The following is a 14746-nucleotide window of genomic DNA, read 5'->3' on the forward strand; positions in this document are numbered from 1 at the left end:
TTCCATAAGCTCCCCATGACAGAGAATGTGACTTACTCTTCTGCATATCATCCATAGTGCCTTGTACCTAGTGGTAATTTATAAATATGTGTTCAGTTAAAGTGTACTTGTCTAGTAAGAGCAATTGGGAGTATATCCTTATGATGGTCTCAAAAGATTAGGGGCCAATCTTAACCTCTTAACCATTTGAGATTTACAACTTTCATAATGGAAACTTTTAGAAGATTGCCTACTACAGCATTCTGTCCAGAGGTCCTCTGTGGGATGGAAATTTGAGCTGTTTTAAAATGTCCAGTTGCTAAATGAAAAACGCATTTCATTTTCATTATAGGATCATAGCTTGAGAACTTAGATGGGACCTCTGAGGTTACCTGCTCTAACCATTTCAATTTACAGATGAGGGAAATGGGATCTAGAAAAGTCCTAGAAGAATAAAGTGCCTTTTTGTAAGGACTCCTGTAAGCTTTTAAGCTCAAATCCCAAGTTTCTCTGTAAAAGTAAGGTCTGTGTAAAGGATGCAGACTCCTGCTCCCCTCAAGGTCTACATACAGATCCCACAGGATTCCCCAGGATTCCCCCAGATCCAAGCTCCTTCCTTTCCTCCTCCCCTTTGATGCATGGATCTGCTTGACTAAGAAAAGAACTCTATGAAAATCCACTGGTCTTTGCTAGTTTGGGTCCCTTCTTCCAGCTGAGGCTGTCCATCAGACCAGTTCCATCCTCTCTGATTGCCAATGGAGAGCATTGTCTCTGCTGACTCTTTCTTCTTGGTTTTGCATTTCTTTGAACTGTACCTTGAGATCTTGAACCTTATTCAACCTATATTAAGACATCTGCCCATTCCAGATGCATCCACAGAAAGAACTAGGGAGACTGAATGTGGATCAAAGCATAGGATTTTCACCTTTTTTGTTATTATTGTTGTTTGTTTGTTTGCTTGTTTTTTGTTTTCTTTCCCATTTCCCCCCGTGGATCTAATTTTTCTTGCATAGCATGACAAATGTGGCAATATGTTCAGAAGAACTGAATGCATTTAATCTATACCAGATTGCTCACTATCTTGGGGAGGGGAGAGGGAGGAGGAGGGAAGGGAAAAGGGGGAGAAGAGGGAGAACAATTTGGAAGACAGATTTTGCAAAGGTGAATGTAGAAAACTATCTTTGCAAGTATTTGCGAAAAATAAAATACTATTAAATTTTGTTTTTAAAAAAGACACTTACCCAAGATCCCCCACTTATTCAGCCAGTAAACATTTATTAAGCATTTACTTAGGCACTATGCTAAGTACGGAATGGCAGAGCCAGGATTTGAACTCCAGGAGCGAAGGCTTCAACTTTTTCCACTACAATGTACTCTTCCTCCGGACCAAGGAGTTTGGCTCTTGATATTTTTCCCACTAGTGGCTGGTTCCTAGGAGGCACTTAATAAATAAATGCTTGCTTGCTTGGTTTTAATACTGTATGTCTGTAGAAGTTCAACTTGACTGTCTTTTTTTTCCTGAGCTTCTTTGCCTGATTTGTTTGGAAAAATTAAAATAAAACCAATAGTGATCTAAATTTACAGAGTTAACTGATAAGCTCCTTTCTCTCCCAGTTCACATGTTTGGTCTTTTCAGATGCTAAAGAATGGAAAAGAATTTATAAAACTTGTATTTTCTGCCAGACACTGTACATTGTAGAGTGTAGAAAACCACGAGATGGGGAGGGGGTAGGTAAAAAGGAAGGAGAAAGAAAAAGCTGGAACACAGTCTTACAAAAATGAATATTGAAAATTATCTTTACATGTATTTAGAAAATAAAATACTATTGAAAAAATGTGCAAAAAAAGAAAACAGAGCGCTGCCTTAGCTCCTGTCCCCAAGGAGCCTTCATTCTATTAATTGAAGATAATGAAAATAGAAGAAAAGTGTTTTGATTAGAGAAGTCAGAGGCATAATGAAAAATTAAACATAGAGCCACTATTTGGCATGTTCTTTTTAGGACAGTCAGTCAGCTAGCAATACCTACTGTTTTCCAGGCACTATAGAAACACTTTTAGAAATAGGATCTCATTTGCTCCTCACAACAACCCTCCGAGTTGGGGATGTTGTTATTCCCATTTTGTGGTTAAGTGACGTGCCCAGAGTATCTGAGATAGGATTTGAACTCACATCTTTCAGACTCTATCCATTGCCCCACCCTAGCTGCAATGTTATTGGGCTCTCCATTATAGGGTTATATAAGACAGGTTATTTTTACTTCTTACAGTTCATCACAATAGCTGTATGATAGATGATATCACTCTTTTAAACTGAATTGCCCAAAAGTTCAGATGACCAAGACCAAAGTCACAGGATGACAAAATAAGCACCAGGGCTTTAAAAAATAAAAGGCTAAAAATCTCAATATGCAACTCAGCATCTGCCCTTTCCATGGACCACAGTAATTAACCTCTGAGGGTCCAGCCAAGAAGTGAGCAATCTGAATTGGTGACATTTAAGTACTCCTAAGCATCTGCCTTCCTTTTTTATTTCTTTTCCTCACAGACTCAAGAACTTTTGGATCTAGAAAGAGTTTTAAAGATCAACCAATCCTACCCCTGTCACTTTGTAGCTATGAAAAATGAAGACTCAGAGAGTCAGTGGTAGTTGGGACTGGAACCCAGTTCTGGAATCACATCTCAGGGTCCCAAGGACACTGTGGCATCCTCCTTATTTTGTTTCCTGTTTTACTCTCCCATACTTTTCATTATTTTTCTCTTTCTCATTTTCCTTTTAAGGACTTAACCTAGACATTCCTGGCCCTGCCAGTGTAATTCAAGGCTAAAGCAACCATTCATGATGGTTTTCAGGTCTGTGGGATTAGCAGGATTAAAAATTGAGAAAAGCAAAGCCTAGAGAATCTGGTTAGATAAAGGGCTGTAGAGGGTCTGGCCAGCTAGATAGAAATACAAGTGGTTTAAATTCAGATGGACTTACGCTTGACTTTCCCACAATTACTTTGGCTTTTAAGGATTTCTTATTTTTTAAAAAATTTTCTCTGATGTACATAGTTCCTTGAACTGAAAATCTTTTGGCTTTTGTGCTCAAGTTCTCTCATTAAAAAAAAAAAATCTGTCCTCGATCATTGGTCTCTATTCCTATTTGGTGAGAGAAGTCTCCTTTTATGCCTCTTTTGACCTTTAGGCCTTGGTCAGAGAGTAAGCAAAATTAAGGCACAAAAGCATACCTAACTGAAGTAGAGAGGACTGAGGGTGAAGAATCAGATCAGAACTGAGAGGATTTCAGAAATTAAGTTAATCTTCCTATTTCATGGACAGAAAAAATGAGACTCAAGTAAATAACTGATTAAGTGGAAAAGTAAAATCGGTTGGCCCCTGAGCATGTTGGGTTTCCCAAAAGGAATTAAACATACAGGATAGGCTAATATCAGTCGCTCAGATCCCACATGAAGTCTCCATATTCTGACAATACACAAAGGGATATCACCTTGTCATAAGGAGTTTGTGCTATTTTGAGCACTTCTAATATTGTGTTTTTCTTTCAGAGGCCCTCTTGTTTTGGGGCTGAGTTGGGTTTTCTTTAAGGGCTTATCTCTACTACTGTGGCTTCAGGTCATTTTACATTGATGTTATTAATATTTCTGCTTACAGACTGTTTTCAAAAAATGGAAACTTATGGTAGCTGAAGGGCATTATTTCAATGCTCCTCCATTGAATTTGTGACTTCTGGATAAAGTTATTGACTATCTACACTGACTCAGAGTTATTTTTCTCCCTCTCGAGATCTACACATTCCCACAAATCACTACAACAAAAACTGGAGATCACTAGAAAAACTGCCCCCCCCAATTCTCAGCATTGCTAATTCCATCAAACTGGCCCCTCAGGAATTTTCATGCAGTTTCTTGGGGCGGTCCAACAAGAACATTATGCCCTCATTTTCAGTCAGGATAATAATCTTGATTGACTCTAGTCATAAAATAATCCAGATTGCATTGGGAGGTGCTCAGGGATACCTTTCCTTCTCAACCTTCTCGAGGATGTTTGGCTGAGCCCCTTCAGCCCCAACATCTGTTCCAGATGTTTATATCTAGAAGAGAAGGGAGTCACTGACTATGGTCTTTCTGGTAAAACAGAGCATCCCCAGCCTTATCATCTTCCCAGCTACTACTAATATTAAAAGTACTTTTACAAAGCACTTTATCTCATTTTATTCTCACAACAATCCCATGAGGTAGATGGTATTACTGAAGCAGAAGCTAAGCGACTTGCCCAGTATCATAGTTAGCCAGTATCTGAGGCAAGATTTGAACTCAAGACTCCTTATTCCAAAATGTGGTCGTATTATAAGGTCCTCCGAAATTTACTGCCTTTCCTGTCAGATTCCCTCAGTTATTGCCATCTGACTTATATCCTAGGAACCCCTTGGACCCTCCTACATATGCTGTCTCCCCCAATTACTATGTGAACCCCTCAAGAGCAGGGACTGTCTCACTTTTAAAAATCTTAATCATTTAGCAGTTTTAGGTTTTTTTTTTTTAAAGCAATTGCTTAAATATTTCTATTTAATTCTAATCGACTTGGGATCTAAAATGCCAATCATGTCCAGAGAGAACTATGAAGACTGAATGTGGATTGAAGCATAATATTATCACCTTTTTGTTTTGTTTGTTTTTCTCATTCTCATGCTTCTTTTTCCTTTTGGTCTGATTTTTCTTGCACAATATGAAAAATATGGAAATATGTTTAAAAGGGTTGTACATATTTAATCTATATCAGATTACTTGCTGCCTTGGGGAGTTGAGAGGAAAGAGAAGGAGGGAGAAAAAAAATTAGAACACAGAGTTTTACAAAAACAAATGTTGAAAAATATCTTTACATGTATTTGGAAAAAATAAGACACTATTAACAATACATTAATTTATATGATTAACTGAATGTTTGTGGTTAAAAGCTTTTCTTCAAGTAGTACATACACGAAGATGATTTTTAAAAAATATAACTCTATTACAGACTCTTATGGAATGAGGAGACTAAATAGAATGCTGTCATTAGCATGACCAAGCTCTGCCCCAAAGAACTTAGATGACATATCTCCCTCCTTCCCTCTTTCACAGAAGTAGGAGCTGCACAAGTTGTCAAACTTGTCTTTTTTTGAGCACTTTTTCCTTTTATTTTTTGTTCTTTTACAAGTGATGACTTGCCAGGTAGAGAAGAATTTAGGGATACATTCCAATTCAGAAATGAAAATTATGTAAAAACAAAAAATCACAACAATATAGATTTTTTCCAAATGAATCTTATGGACTTGAAATAGTTGTCAGTCAAAAAATACTTCTGCACAATGATATTTACATGTGTGTAATTTATTTATAAACACATACACATATATTTGAAATGTTTATGTAAAATATATACACACCCCTTAAGTACATCACAAATGAATCTCTAGAAAGATTCACATGCATATAATGTATTTGGTTCCATTTCTCATTAGGTTCTTCTACTGGTTTACCAAACTGCATGGGGAAATTGAGACCTAAAAAGGTGAAATGATTGCCCATAGGTAAAACAGATTTTTGTTAGAAAAAGATTAGAATCCAGGTCCTGTATAGGATTCTTTTGCTCCCCTCCTCCAAATGCTTTGTCTATTGCTGTACACAAAGAGCCCTAAAATGCCTTATGATGAAGTCCAATCACAACCATGTCAATGGATGCTTGGCAAGTATCCCATTCTTCCCAACTCTCTGCCCATTCTTCTGAATGACAATAGCTACCATACTGCAGAAAACTGATTGAATTCTGACTTAGACTAATTCAGTTTAAGTCACGGTGCATTTCTCCCAACAGTATATAGCCTACCGGCTCTTGTTATTGGTGCTACCTTTCCTTATGATCACACAAATCTCCTTGGAAAGGTCTCTGGGAGAAGGTATTGCTGTCTTATTTTATGAAAGTACAAAATATTTGTACAGAGGTTATGGATTTACTTATTTTTTTCTATTAAGTAACAGCTATAGGATCATAAAATGTTAGAGCTAGAGATGGTCTTCAGGGTCATCCAGCACAACTCCTCGCTTTAAAGATGAATATGCTGAAACCTGGAGAGGATAAAGAATTTTCTCAGTGCCATGAAGCTGAACGGTGGCCATCAGTCCATCGCTCTCTCTGCAATACCACACAATCATACATAATATTGCATTCAGGAATGGAAGATGAGAAAATAATGCAATAGTTTGAATTTCTTTAAAACATGTGGAAGGATTTAGGGGAAATTACATAGTGAATTTTATATAATTGAAAACTTTCTCTGCTGAAAACAAATAAATACTAACACCATCTTCCCAACTAAAAAAAACAAAAAACAAAAAAAAACACACCAAAAAAATTATACAACTGATCCCTCCACAAATGACAAGCCATGTGACTGGTACAAAGAGGCTCTTTGAAAAGAATCCAAGGATAGGTGACCTGTGTGACCTTCGGCAAGCCTCTTCAAAAAGAGGGGGTGAGATTCCACGATCTCTACTACTCCTTTAAATCCATGATTCTGATTTTGAGGTAGCTATTAATTTTCAATTGTCAATGAAGGAATTATTAGAAGTGACAGAAAGGGAGGATGCTGATAAGCCTCCAGAGCAGGGCGACATGGATGGTGAAGGGGCCTGCAATCTGGACCGTAGGGAGCCTGATTCAGAGAACTGAAGATGTTCAGCTGGGAGACTTGGGGGAGACCTGCTAGACTTTTCAAAGTATTTGAAAGACCATCGAATGGAAATGAAAATAGACTTGTTTTGTTTAGTCTTGGCAGAGACTTGGTGGAGAACTTGAAGGAGAAGCTGGAAATGGCAAAAAATTAGTTCTATGTGTGATAAAAGAAGAAAATGATAAAAACAAGCCATCCAAAAAAGTGGAATGGGCTGCATTAAAGAGGCTGATAATAATAACTAACACTCATTTACTGTTTACTCTGTGCCCAGTTCTGTGCTAAATGCTTTACAAGTATCTCATTCAATCCTTATGATAACCCTGGGAGGGAAGGGTGATTGTTAACTCTATTTAACATGAGGAAACTGAGGTAAAAAGTTTAGTATTTTGCCCGAGTCATACAGTTAATAAGTGGGCAGGGCTGGATTTGAACTCAGGTGTTCTCTGAGATATCCTACCCACTGCATTGCCTGTCTGCCTGGCAAGTTAATGGCGTTTTCCTCACTGTTTTTCAAAGCAAAATCTGGATGATGATTTGTTGACTATGCTGTAGGGGGATTCTTGTTGCATTGTGGGTTGAACTAGATGGTCTCTGCGGTCCTTGCTCCAATTTTCTGTGACCCTGGGAAGCCTCCTCTCCAGTTGGGATCCAATCTGCCCAGGGCCCTGGCAACGGAGGCTACCCCTGTAAGGAGCAAAGCTGGCCAAAGGAAGGGGAAAGATGAGAAGTTTGTCTCCCTGAGTATTTATGAATCTAATTATTTTGTGAAGCTAAAAGAAATCACCTTTATTAACAGAAAGATTGATTCATGAATAGTGACCTGTGTCAGGATAAGAGAATTATTCATATTCATGCACAAACATATTGTTCTATCCTATGTGCCAAATGTGTGTGTGTGTGTGTGTGTGTGTGTGTGTGTGTGTATGTGTAATATATACTACACATCTTAAGGCTTTATACTTTTCAAAAATGCTTCCACTCCAATTATCTCATTTGATCCTTATTGCAACCCTGTGAGGTCAACAGGGCAGATATTTCTTTTCGTTTCCATTTTGAAGATGGAAAAGCTGAGGTTCAGAGACTTTAAGTCATGTGCCTGGGATTCCTGCAAATTTACAAATGAGGTGAAATATTCCAATAATTTAAATTTTTGTCTTTCAACTTCCCATTTCTCTTTCCTCCAATTCAAAAAGCCATAGTAACTAAAGTAAGCTTTCCTCTTTACCCTTCTCCCTCCTCCACCCCCCAGGTTTCAACTTGCTAGGGAACTCCTGGTATGAAAAGTCTCTCCAGAAATACAGAGGGCAACTCATCTAGCCTTCCAGAGCTACCTGGGCACTGTGGGGCTTGCTGACTTATCCGTGGCTTCAGAGCTTCTGTGTTTCAGAAGCAGTATTTGAACCTGGGCTTTTCACAAACTTATCCTGCTGTCCAAAGTACCACACCGCCTGCCTTTATTATTATTAAAGCAATTTGAATTGTAGCAAGCATCAGTGCAGAACCCTGGAGGCTTTAGAGTTGCAAAGAAGAGCCATATCATGTAATCATTTTGGTTTTGGAAAGATCTCTTATTCCCTTTAACTCCTCTGTGCTTTCCTTCATGTAATCCAGTAAAGCTGTGTCTCCCTGTATAGCTGCTTTCCTGAACTTGGGACATCGTCTTCCTTTGAGAACATAAGTAACAAGAGGACGTTCCCATTGACACAAGTCTTTAGAGTTTGGACTGAACAGAGATTCTTCTAGCAACATCAGGATCATTTCTGCAGAGTGAAGAAATGCCACATTCTGAGCTTTAGCAGGCTCCTTCCGAGAAAGGCTCAGCTACAGTTTGCAGAACAAAAACCGGCGGGAGTGTCACTCAAAGAGATTCAGGTAGTCAGGCGGATGCTCCTGCTGGCCACAGGGGTAGAGCAGCAGCTCTTTTCCTAGGGAAGTGATGGGTTCCTCCTGTAAACAGAAGCACAACGTTCAGCTGGGTGTTTGTGTGTGTGTGTGTGTGTGTGTATGTGTGTGCATGCGGACATATACCTGCCCCCTAGACTGAAAACCAATCATCTGACAGATTACACTGTGTGAACACAGAATTCACGGTCCATGCAAAAGATGAGGTTTCCAAAAGGATTTCAATTTCCATTTGTCCTTCCCATAATTATCTTAGTCTTTAAGGTTTTCTCATCTAAAAATCAATTAACTAATCTATCACTCAATATATACATCCACATATAACACAGATAAAATGTGTGTATCAAATATATATACATATGTATAGAGCCAGACAGACAGATAGATGGACGGATGGATAGATAGATAGTCTTTTAAATGGAAAATGCTTAGCTTTCATGATTAAGCTCTCTCTTTTTAAAGACTCTGTCCTCAGGGGTTTGACACTACTCTACTGCTATTTCATAGAGACCTATTCTGTTAGGCTCCCTCTATCTTTTGCCCTCAATAGGATATTCCTGCAGTTTTTTTTTTTTTTTGTTTTTTGTTTTGTTTTTTTGTTTTTAAGACAGGACAGAAGAAGAATATTTTTTTTCATTTACACCAAAGGAAATTAAGAGTTCTGATTGGGGAAGAGAGCACAATCAGAGTTCAGGGATTTTTATGCTAAAGCTACATATTATGGTTTATGATACCAGCTTAATTCAAGCCCATATCACCTCTCTCTTGGTCTCCTAATTAGTCTTCTGATCTCTCTTCTCTTCAACCTATCTTCCACAGTTGCCAATTGCAAATCTACGTATCCAATCATGTCATTCCTCTTTTCAAAACTCTTCAGTGTCTCCTTATTGCTTCTAAGAGTAAATTCTGCACCTGAAGCCCTTCATAATCAGGCTCCCACCTCTCTTTGCAGTCTTATTTCACATCAAGTGTCTTTCATACCATCTCCATTCTAATTAAATTGTTCCCTATACATGGCGTTCCATCTCCTTGCCCTTTGCTGTTCCATATTCTCTGGTGGCTTTCTCATTTCTGTTCCTAGACACCCTTTATTGTTGTTGTTCAGTCGTCTCAGTCATATCTGACTCTTTGGGACACCATTTGGGGTTTTCTTGGCAAAGATACTGGAACTGCCATTTCCTTCTTCAGTTATTTTACAGTTGAGGAAGCTGAGGCAGACAGGGTTAAGTGACTTGCCCAGGGTCACACACCCAGTATCAGGTCAGATTTGGACTTAGGAAGATGAGTTTTCCTGCCTTCAGGCCCTACACTATTTATCTGCCCTTCTAGTCCACTCCCTTACTCCCCTCTTCCACCCCACACCTTCTTCAAATCAAAGGTCAGATGCCTTTTCCTCCATGAAGTCTTAGCTGAGAATCTCCGCCACTGAATGGCCTAGATTATTTTGAAAGGAAATAAATACAGAAAGGCTTACCTTGTGATAAGCCACCAAATCTGCCAGAGTGGAGTGCTGCAGTTGGTCCACTCCTAGGAAGCTGTAGGAGTCAGTAGAAGCATCTATTAGGAAGTGTTTAGTGCCATCCTTTGAGAGGTAAGACAGAGCGTAGCCTTTTATCTTTTCACTGACTCGGATCAGAAAACTTCCGGGTACTTTTGTACTCAAGAGTTCGTTTGCTTTTTTAAGAGTAAGAATTCCTGTGGGAGAGAAAATAAAACAAAATGGGTATCTTAGAATGGAAAAAAAAAACCACCACCACCAAAATTCTTTCCCACCCCTGTGAACAGAATAGATCAATTGAGTTTCAGACAAAAACAAGGCAACTTTAATCCCCCCACTCTTTCATTAATCCTTCACTGAAATGCAGAGAAAAAATCATTATCTCATTAATACTCTATATTTGTGATAACGGAGAAAAGATAATTTTTTTCCTATCTATGAGCTTTCCTTTATAAAAATTCCATTTTCTTAAAAACAACAACAACAACAACAATACTCTGAATTCCCCAGACAACAAAGGTGAGCATGTTTATATATAAAGAGAAAAAGGAAATTGTTCATAAATGCTGTAAATCTACTCCATGGAAAAACTATTTGTTCCTCCAAATATATGACAATTCCAACATGTTATTTTCTAAGCTGTCTTTCCTACTTGCATTTTTTAAAAGAAAAAGAGTTTCTAAGCAAATGTACTATATACATAAGAAATATGAAATGTTCAACCTGTACAGGAGAGTAAACTACAATTTCTACTACTGCTTACAATGAACACTGTCTTTGTATTGTCAGCATACTGCCGGGCATATGGTAAAATGCCCAATAAGTGCTTGTTGTTAGAGATAATTAACTTTGAAAGAGTTTGTAACTCTAATCAACACAAATGACCAATCACCCTCCCAAAGGATCCATGGCACACTGAGGCAGTCAAATGGTATACTGGATCTAGAGTCTAGCTATTACAGGCAAACCTTGAGATATTGTGAGTTCTTCTCCAGACCACTGCAAGAAAGTGAATATTGCAATAAAGCATATTACATTAATTTTTTTTGTTTCTTAATGCATATAAAAGCTATATTTACACTGTACTATAGTCTATTAAGTGTATATTATATCTGAAAAAGATGTACATATGTTAATTAAATAATACTTTATTGCTAAAAAATGCTAACCATTATCTGAGCCTTCAGTGAGTAGTATTTTTTTTTGCTGGTGGAGGGTCTTGCCTCCATGGTGATGGCTGCTGACTGATCAGGGCGGTGGTTGCTGAAGGTTGGGGTGGCTTTGGCCAATAATGAAGTTTGCCATATAGATAAACTCTTCCTTTCACTTGAACACTTAGATGTCATTGCAGAGTTATTAACTGGTCTAATTTCAATATTGCTGTGGCTCAGGGAATAGGGAGGCCCAAGGAGAGGGAGAAAGACAGGAACCAGCAGATAGTTGGAGCACTCAGAACACATATAGCATTTATTGATTAAGTTTGTAGTCTTATACAGGTGCAGCTCATGACCCCTCAAAACAATTACAATAACAACATCAAAGATCACAAAAACAATAACAAACACCAAAGATAGTGACCACGGGTCACCATCACACAATAAGGATAATGAAAAAGTTTGAAATTTTGAGAGAATCACCAAAATGTGAGAGAAACCCAATGTGAGTCCAGGCTTTTGGGGAAATGGGGCCAATAGATTTGCCTGATACAGGCTTGTCACCAACCTTCAATTTAGCAATGTGAAGCACAATAAAGCCAGGTGTGGAATATGAAACCTGCCAACCACCTTCAGATAGAGCTGATGGACTTAGAGGGTGGATTCAAGTGTGTGTGTGTGTGTGTGTGTGTGTGTGTGTGTATTGTGAGATTTGGCTAATTGCTAGAATTTGTTTTGTTTGATTATACATATATACAAACACGTTTGTAAAATTTGTTTTTCTTGTCTTTTAAGTGGGGGAGGGAAAATGGGGGGAAGAATTTGGAAATAATATAAATAATCAAAATATAATAAAATAGAATTTTTAAAGTGTTTGTTGATTGCTTGAAAACAGTCATTGCACATAATCATCTTTGCATGTTAGTTTGTTAAAATGAGAACAGGGCAAAACCCCTCATTTTAGGGATGAGGAAACTGAGACCTAGAGATATTTAGCGACTTGTTCACAGTAACTGGCAAGAAGTTGATCTGGCGACAAGGCAAAAACTGCAACCAAATTTGCCTAATAGTCCTACTGCATTTTCTACCACTCAAAATATTCCAAGATCTTATTACTCTTAGAAGTTGTGAAATTGTTGATTTTCTCTCTCGGTAATTCAGATATCTGCCTATTTCTGATCAGCCTTCTCCTCAAGGTTTCATTTTGGCTTCTTCTCCCCATTCTCTCTTCTAATTCTCATCATCATTCTATAGATTTAATCCATACACAGACACTACAGTAAAGTTCTACAGACAAGGCGGCCAAAGGCACTGAATTATTCCAGGTTCCAATTTGTTTGGAGAATGCACATTTCTAGCATAAAGAAAACTCTTCCTTCACCCTATACCTACTACCCATAGCCCCTGTTGACATTTCCAGGCTTCTTTCCTAGGCTACTGTTAATATTTTTCAAAGTAATCACCATCCCTGGTAAAATAGTCCCCTCTTAATTGGCAATTGTACTTGACTGATCAAGCAGTCCATATAGAGAAAGGCTGTTAGATGTAAAACAGAAAAGCAAATTCCATTTCTCTTCTTGTCATCAGGTTATTAATTGCAAGAGGAAAACAGGACCTGCTTCTATTCCCTGACTCCCACCACCAAACTGAATATATTTATGATCCTTCATGAAGTCTGAGCATTTGGAAATCAAATGGAGCCCAATTCAATTATTTCATTAGTTACAGATACTGTATTGTACCACTAACATTTACTTTTGTGAGATTATTAACTGGGCTGATTTCAATATTGTGTCTCAGGGAATAGGAAAGCTCAAGGAGAGGAAGAAAGATAAGAACTTGCTATGGGTTATGGGTCAGTTCCCCAAACCTCTGTGATGGCCACATATTGTCAGTAAATAAGTAAGGCTACTTTTGGGGCAGAAGCCGCACAGACATATGGGAAAGCAATAGCAGACACTACTTTTTCATATCCACCTTAACCCCAGTCATAGGATCATGACAATAGAATAGGGAGAGGCTTCAGAGGTCACCTCATCCAAACCCCTCATTTTGCAGGTGAAGAACTGAGGTACAGAGAGATGAAGTGATTTGCCCAATATCACATAGCAAAGCTGGAATATGAACCAAGGCTCCTCAGCTCCAGATCCAGTACCATATACTTGGAGTATCATATCCCAACTTAGGACAGCTAGGTGACACAGTTAGCTAAATTCAAATTTGACCTAAGTCTTTTCCTTGTCGTATGACCATTATAAGCCACTTCATTTTTTTGTCTGTCTCATTTTCTTTTAAAGTAAATTGGAATTATAATGGTGTCTATAATATTTGTAAAACATGGTGCTTGGCCCACAGTAGGCACTTAATAAATTCTTGCTTGGCCATAGTAGGCACTTTAAAAATGCTTATTCCTTTCTTTCTAGAGAAGAGAAATGTTTGGAAAAGGGATGAAGAGTCAGGAAGAATCATTTCCTCTTATAGTTAAGAAAAATTCAGGGAGTGGTAAAAAGTGTTGGATGTTACCTGTTCTTTTCCTCTTCTTTGTGCTTCCATTGTGGTTAAGAAACATTTATTAAGTGCTTTTACACACAAGTCACTGTGCTAAGCACTGGGGATACAAATATGCATTTCTGACGGCAGAGGCAACACATGAAAGGGATGAAAAGAGAGGGAAGGGAGGAGTAAAGAAGGAAGCATGGCTAGTTTGGGAACTTCCATTAAAAAAGATTCCAAGAGAAAAGAAATCCTTAGAACAAAGAATAAGAAAGAAAATCACTATCCTAGGGCAGACAGGTCAAATTTGATGCTCTTCTACGCTCTTGAATAGCACCTGAACAAGAATACAATTATTATTATTGAAAAATTTGAATAAATTGAATAAATTAAATTAATTGGGAAATATTTAAAAATAAATAAAAGTATTGTAGAACATAAAAAAAGATTCCAAGAGAATAGGAGGCTGTAGAGACAGAATGACCTTCCAGAATAAGGAGGGTGCAGAGATGGAGGAACAGAAGCAGATCTCCTACACAAGTGCAATGCTTTAAGCCTAATACAGTTATCCTTTCCACATTGCTATATCGACGTATCATGGGTCCGCTTAAGAAATTAAATGGGAATTTGGGGGAGTTTTGCAGAAGCCACAGATGATATGTGAAAGCCAGAAGATGGCACAGAGCTTAAATGCAAGTTTTACAATAAGGTACTATAAATACCCTGTAAAAGAAAAAAAAAAAAAATCAGACTTCTCCCGTACAAAGGAAGAGTCAAAGTTTTTACACAGATGTTCCAGATCACAGGGCACTGGCCCCTGAGACCCTGCAATTTGAAAGGGATAATTGGATATTTTGCTCAAATAGATATTTTACTGCTAGATGAAGTCTAAACTTCTTGGCTTGACATTCAAGGCCTTTCAGTCCAGCCTTATTTCAAAATATTCCTCTCCAGTGCATTCAGTGTGGTCCAGACCAGACTCCTGGATGGATCCCAAGCATGACTTAGGTT

General features: G+C 38.2%; 1 protein-coding gene across 4 annotated transcripts in view; it reads right to left on the minus strand.

Moving 5' to 3' along the window:
• Positions 1–4868: 4868 nt before the first annotated feature.
• SH2D4A (SH2 domain containing 4A) overlaps positions 4869–14746 on the minus strand; it is a 112638-nt gene continuing 102760 nt past the window's right edge. For all 4 annotated transcript variants that reach the window (XM_031950816.1, XM_023494739.2, XM_031950815.1 and 1 more), the window contains exons 9-10: positions 10065–10285; positions 4869–8635 (exon numbers count right to left, since the gene is read on the minus strand). In XM_031950816.1, coding sequence (XP_031806676.1) covers positions 8543–8635; positions 10065–10285 — 314 coding nt within the window. In that variant the 3' untranslated portion in view covers positions 4869–8542. The remainder of the gene's footprint in view (positions 8636–10064; positions 10286–14746) is intronic.

The sequence above is a fragment of the Sarcophilus harrisii genome, chromosome 2 (assembly GCF_902635505.1).
Source record: "Sarcophilus harrisii chromosome 2, mSarHar1.11, whole genome shotgun sequence".
Lineage (NCBI taxonomy): Eukaryota > Metazoa > Chordata > Mammalia > Dasyuromorphia > Dasyuridae > Sarcophilus > Sarcophilus harrisii.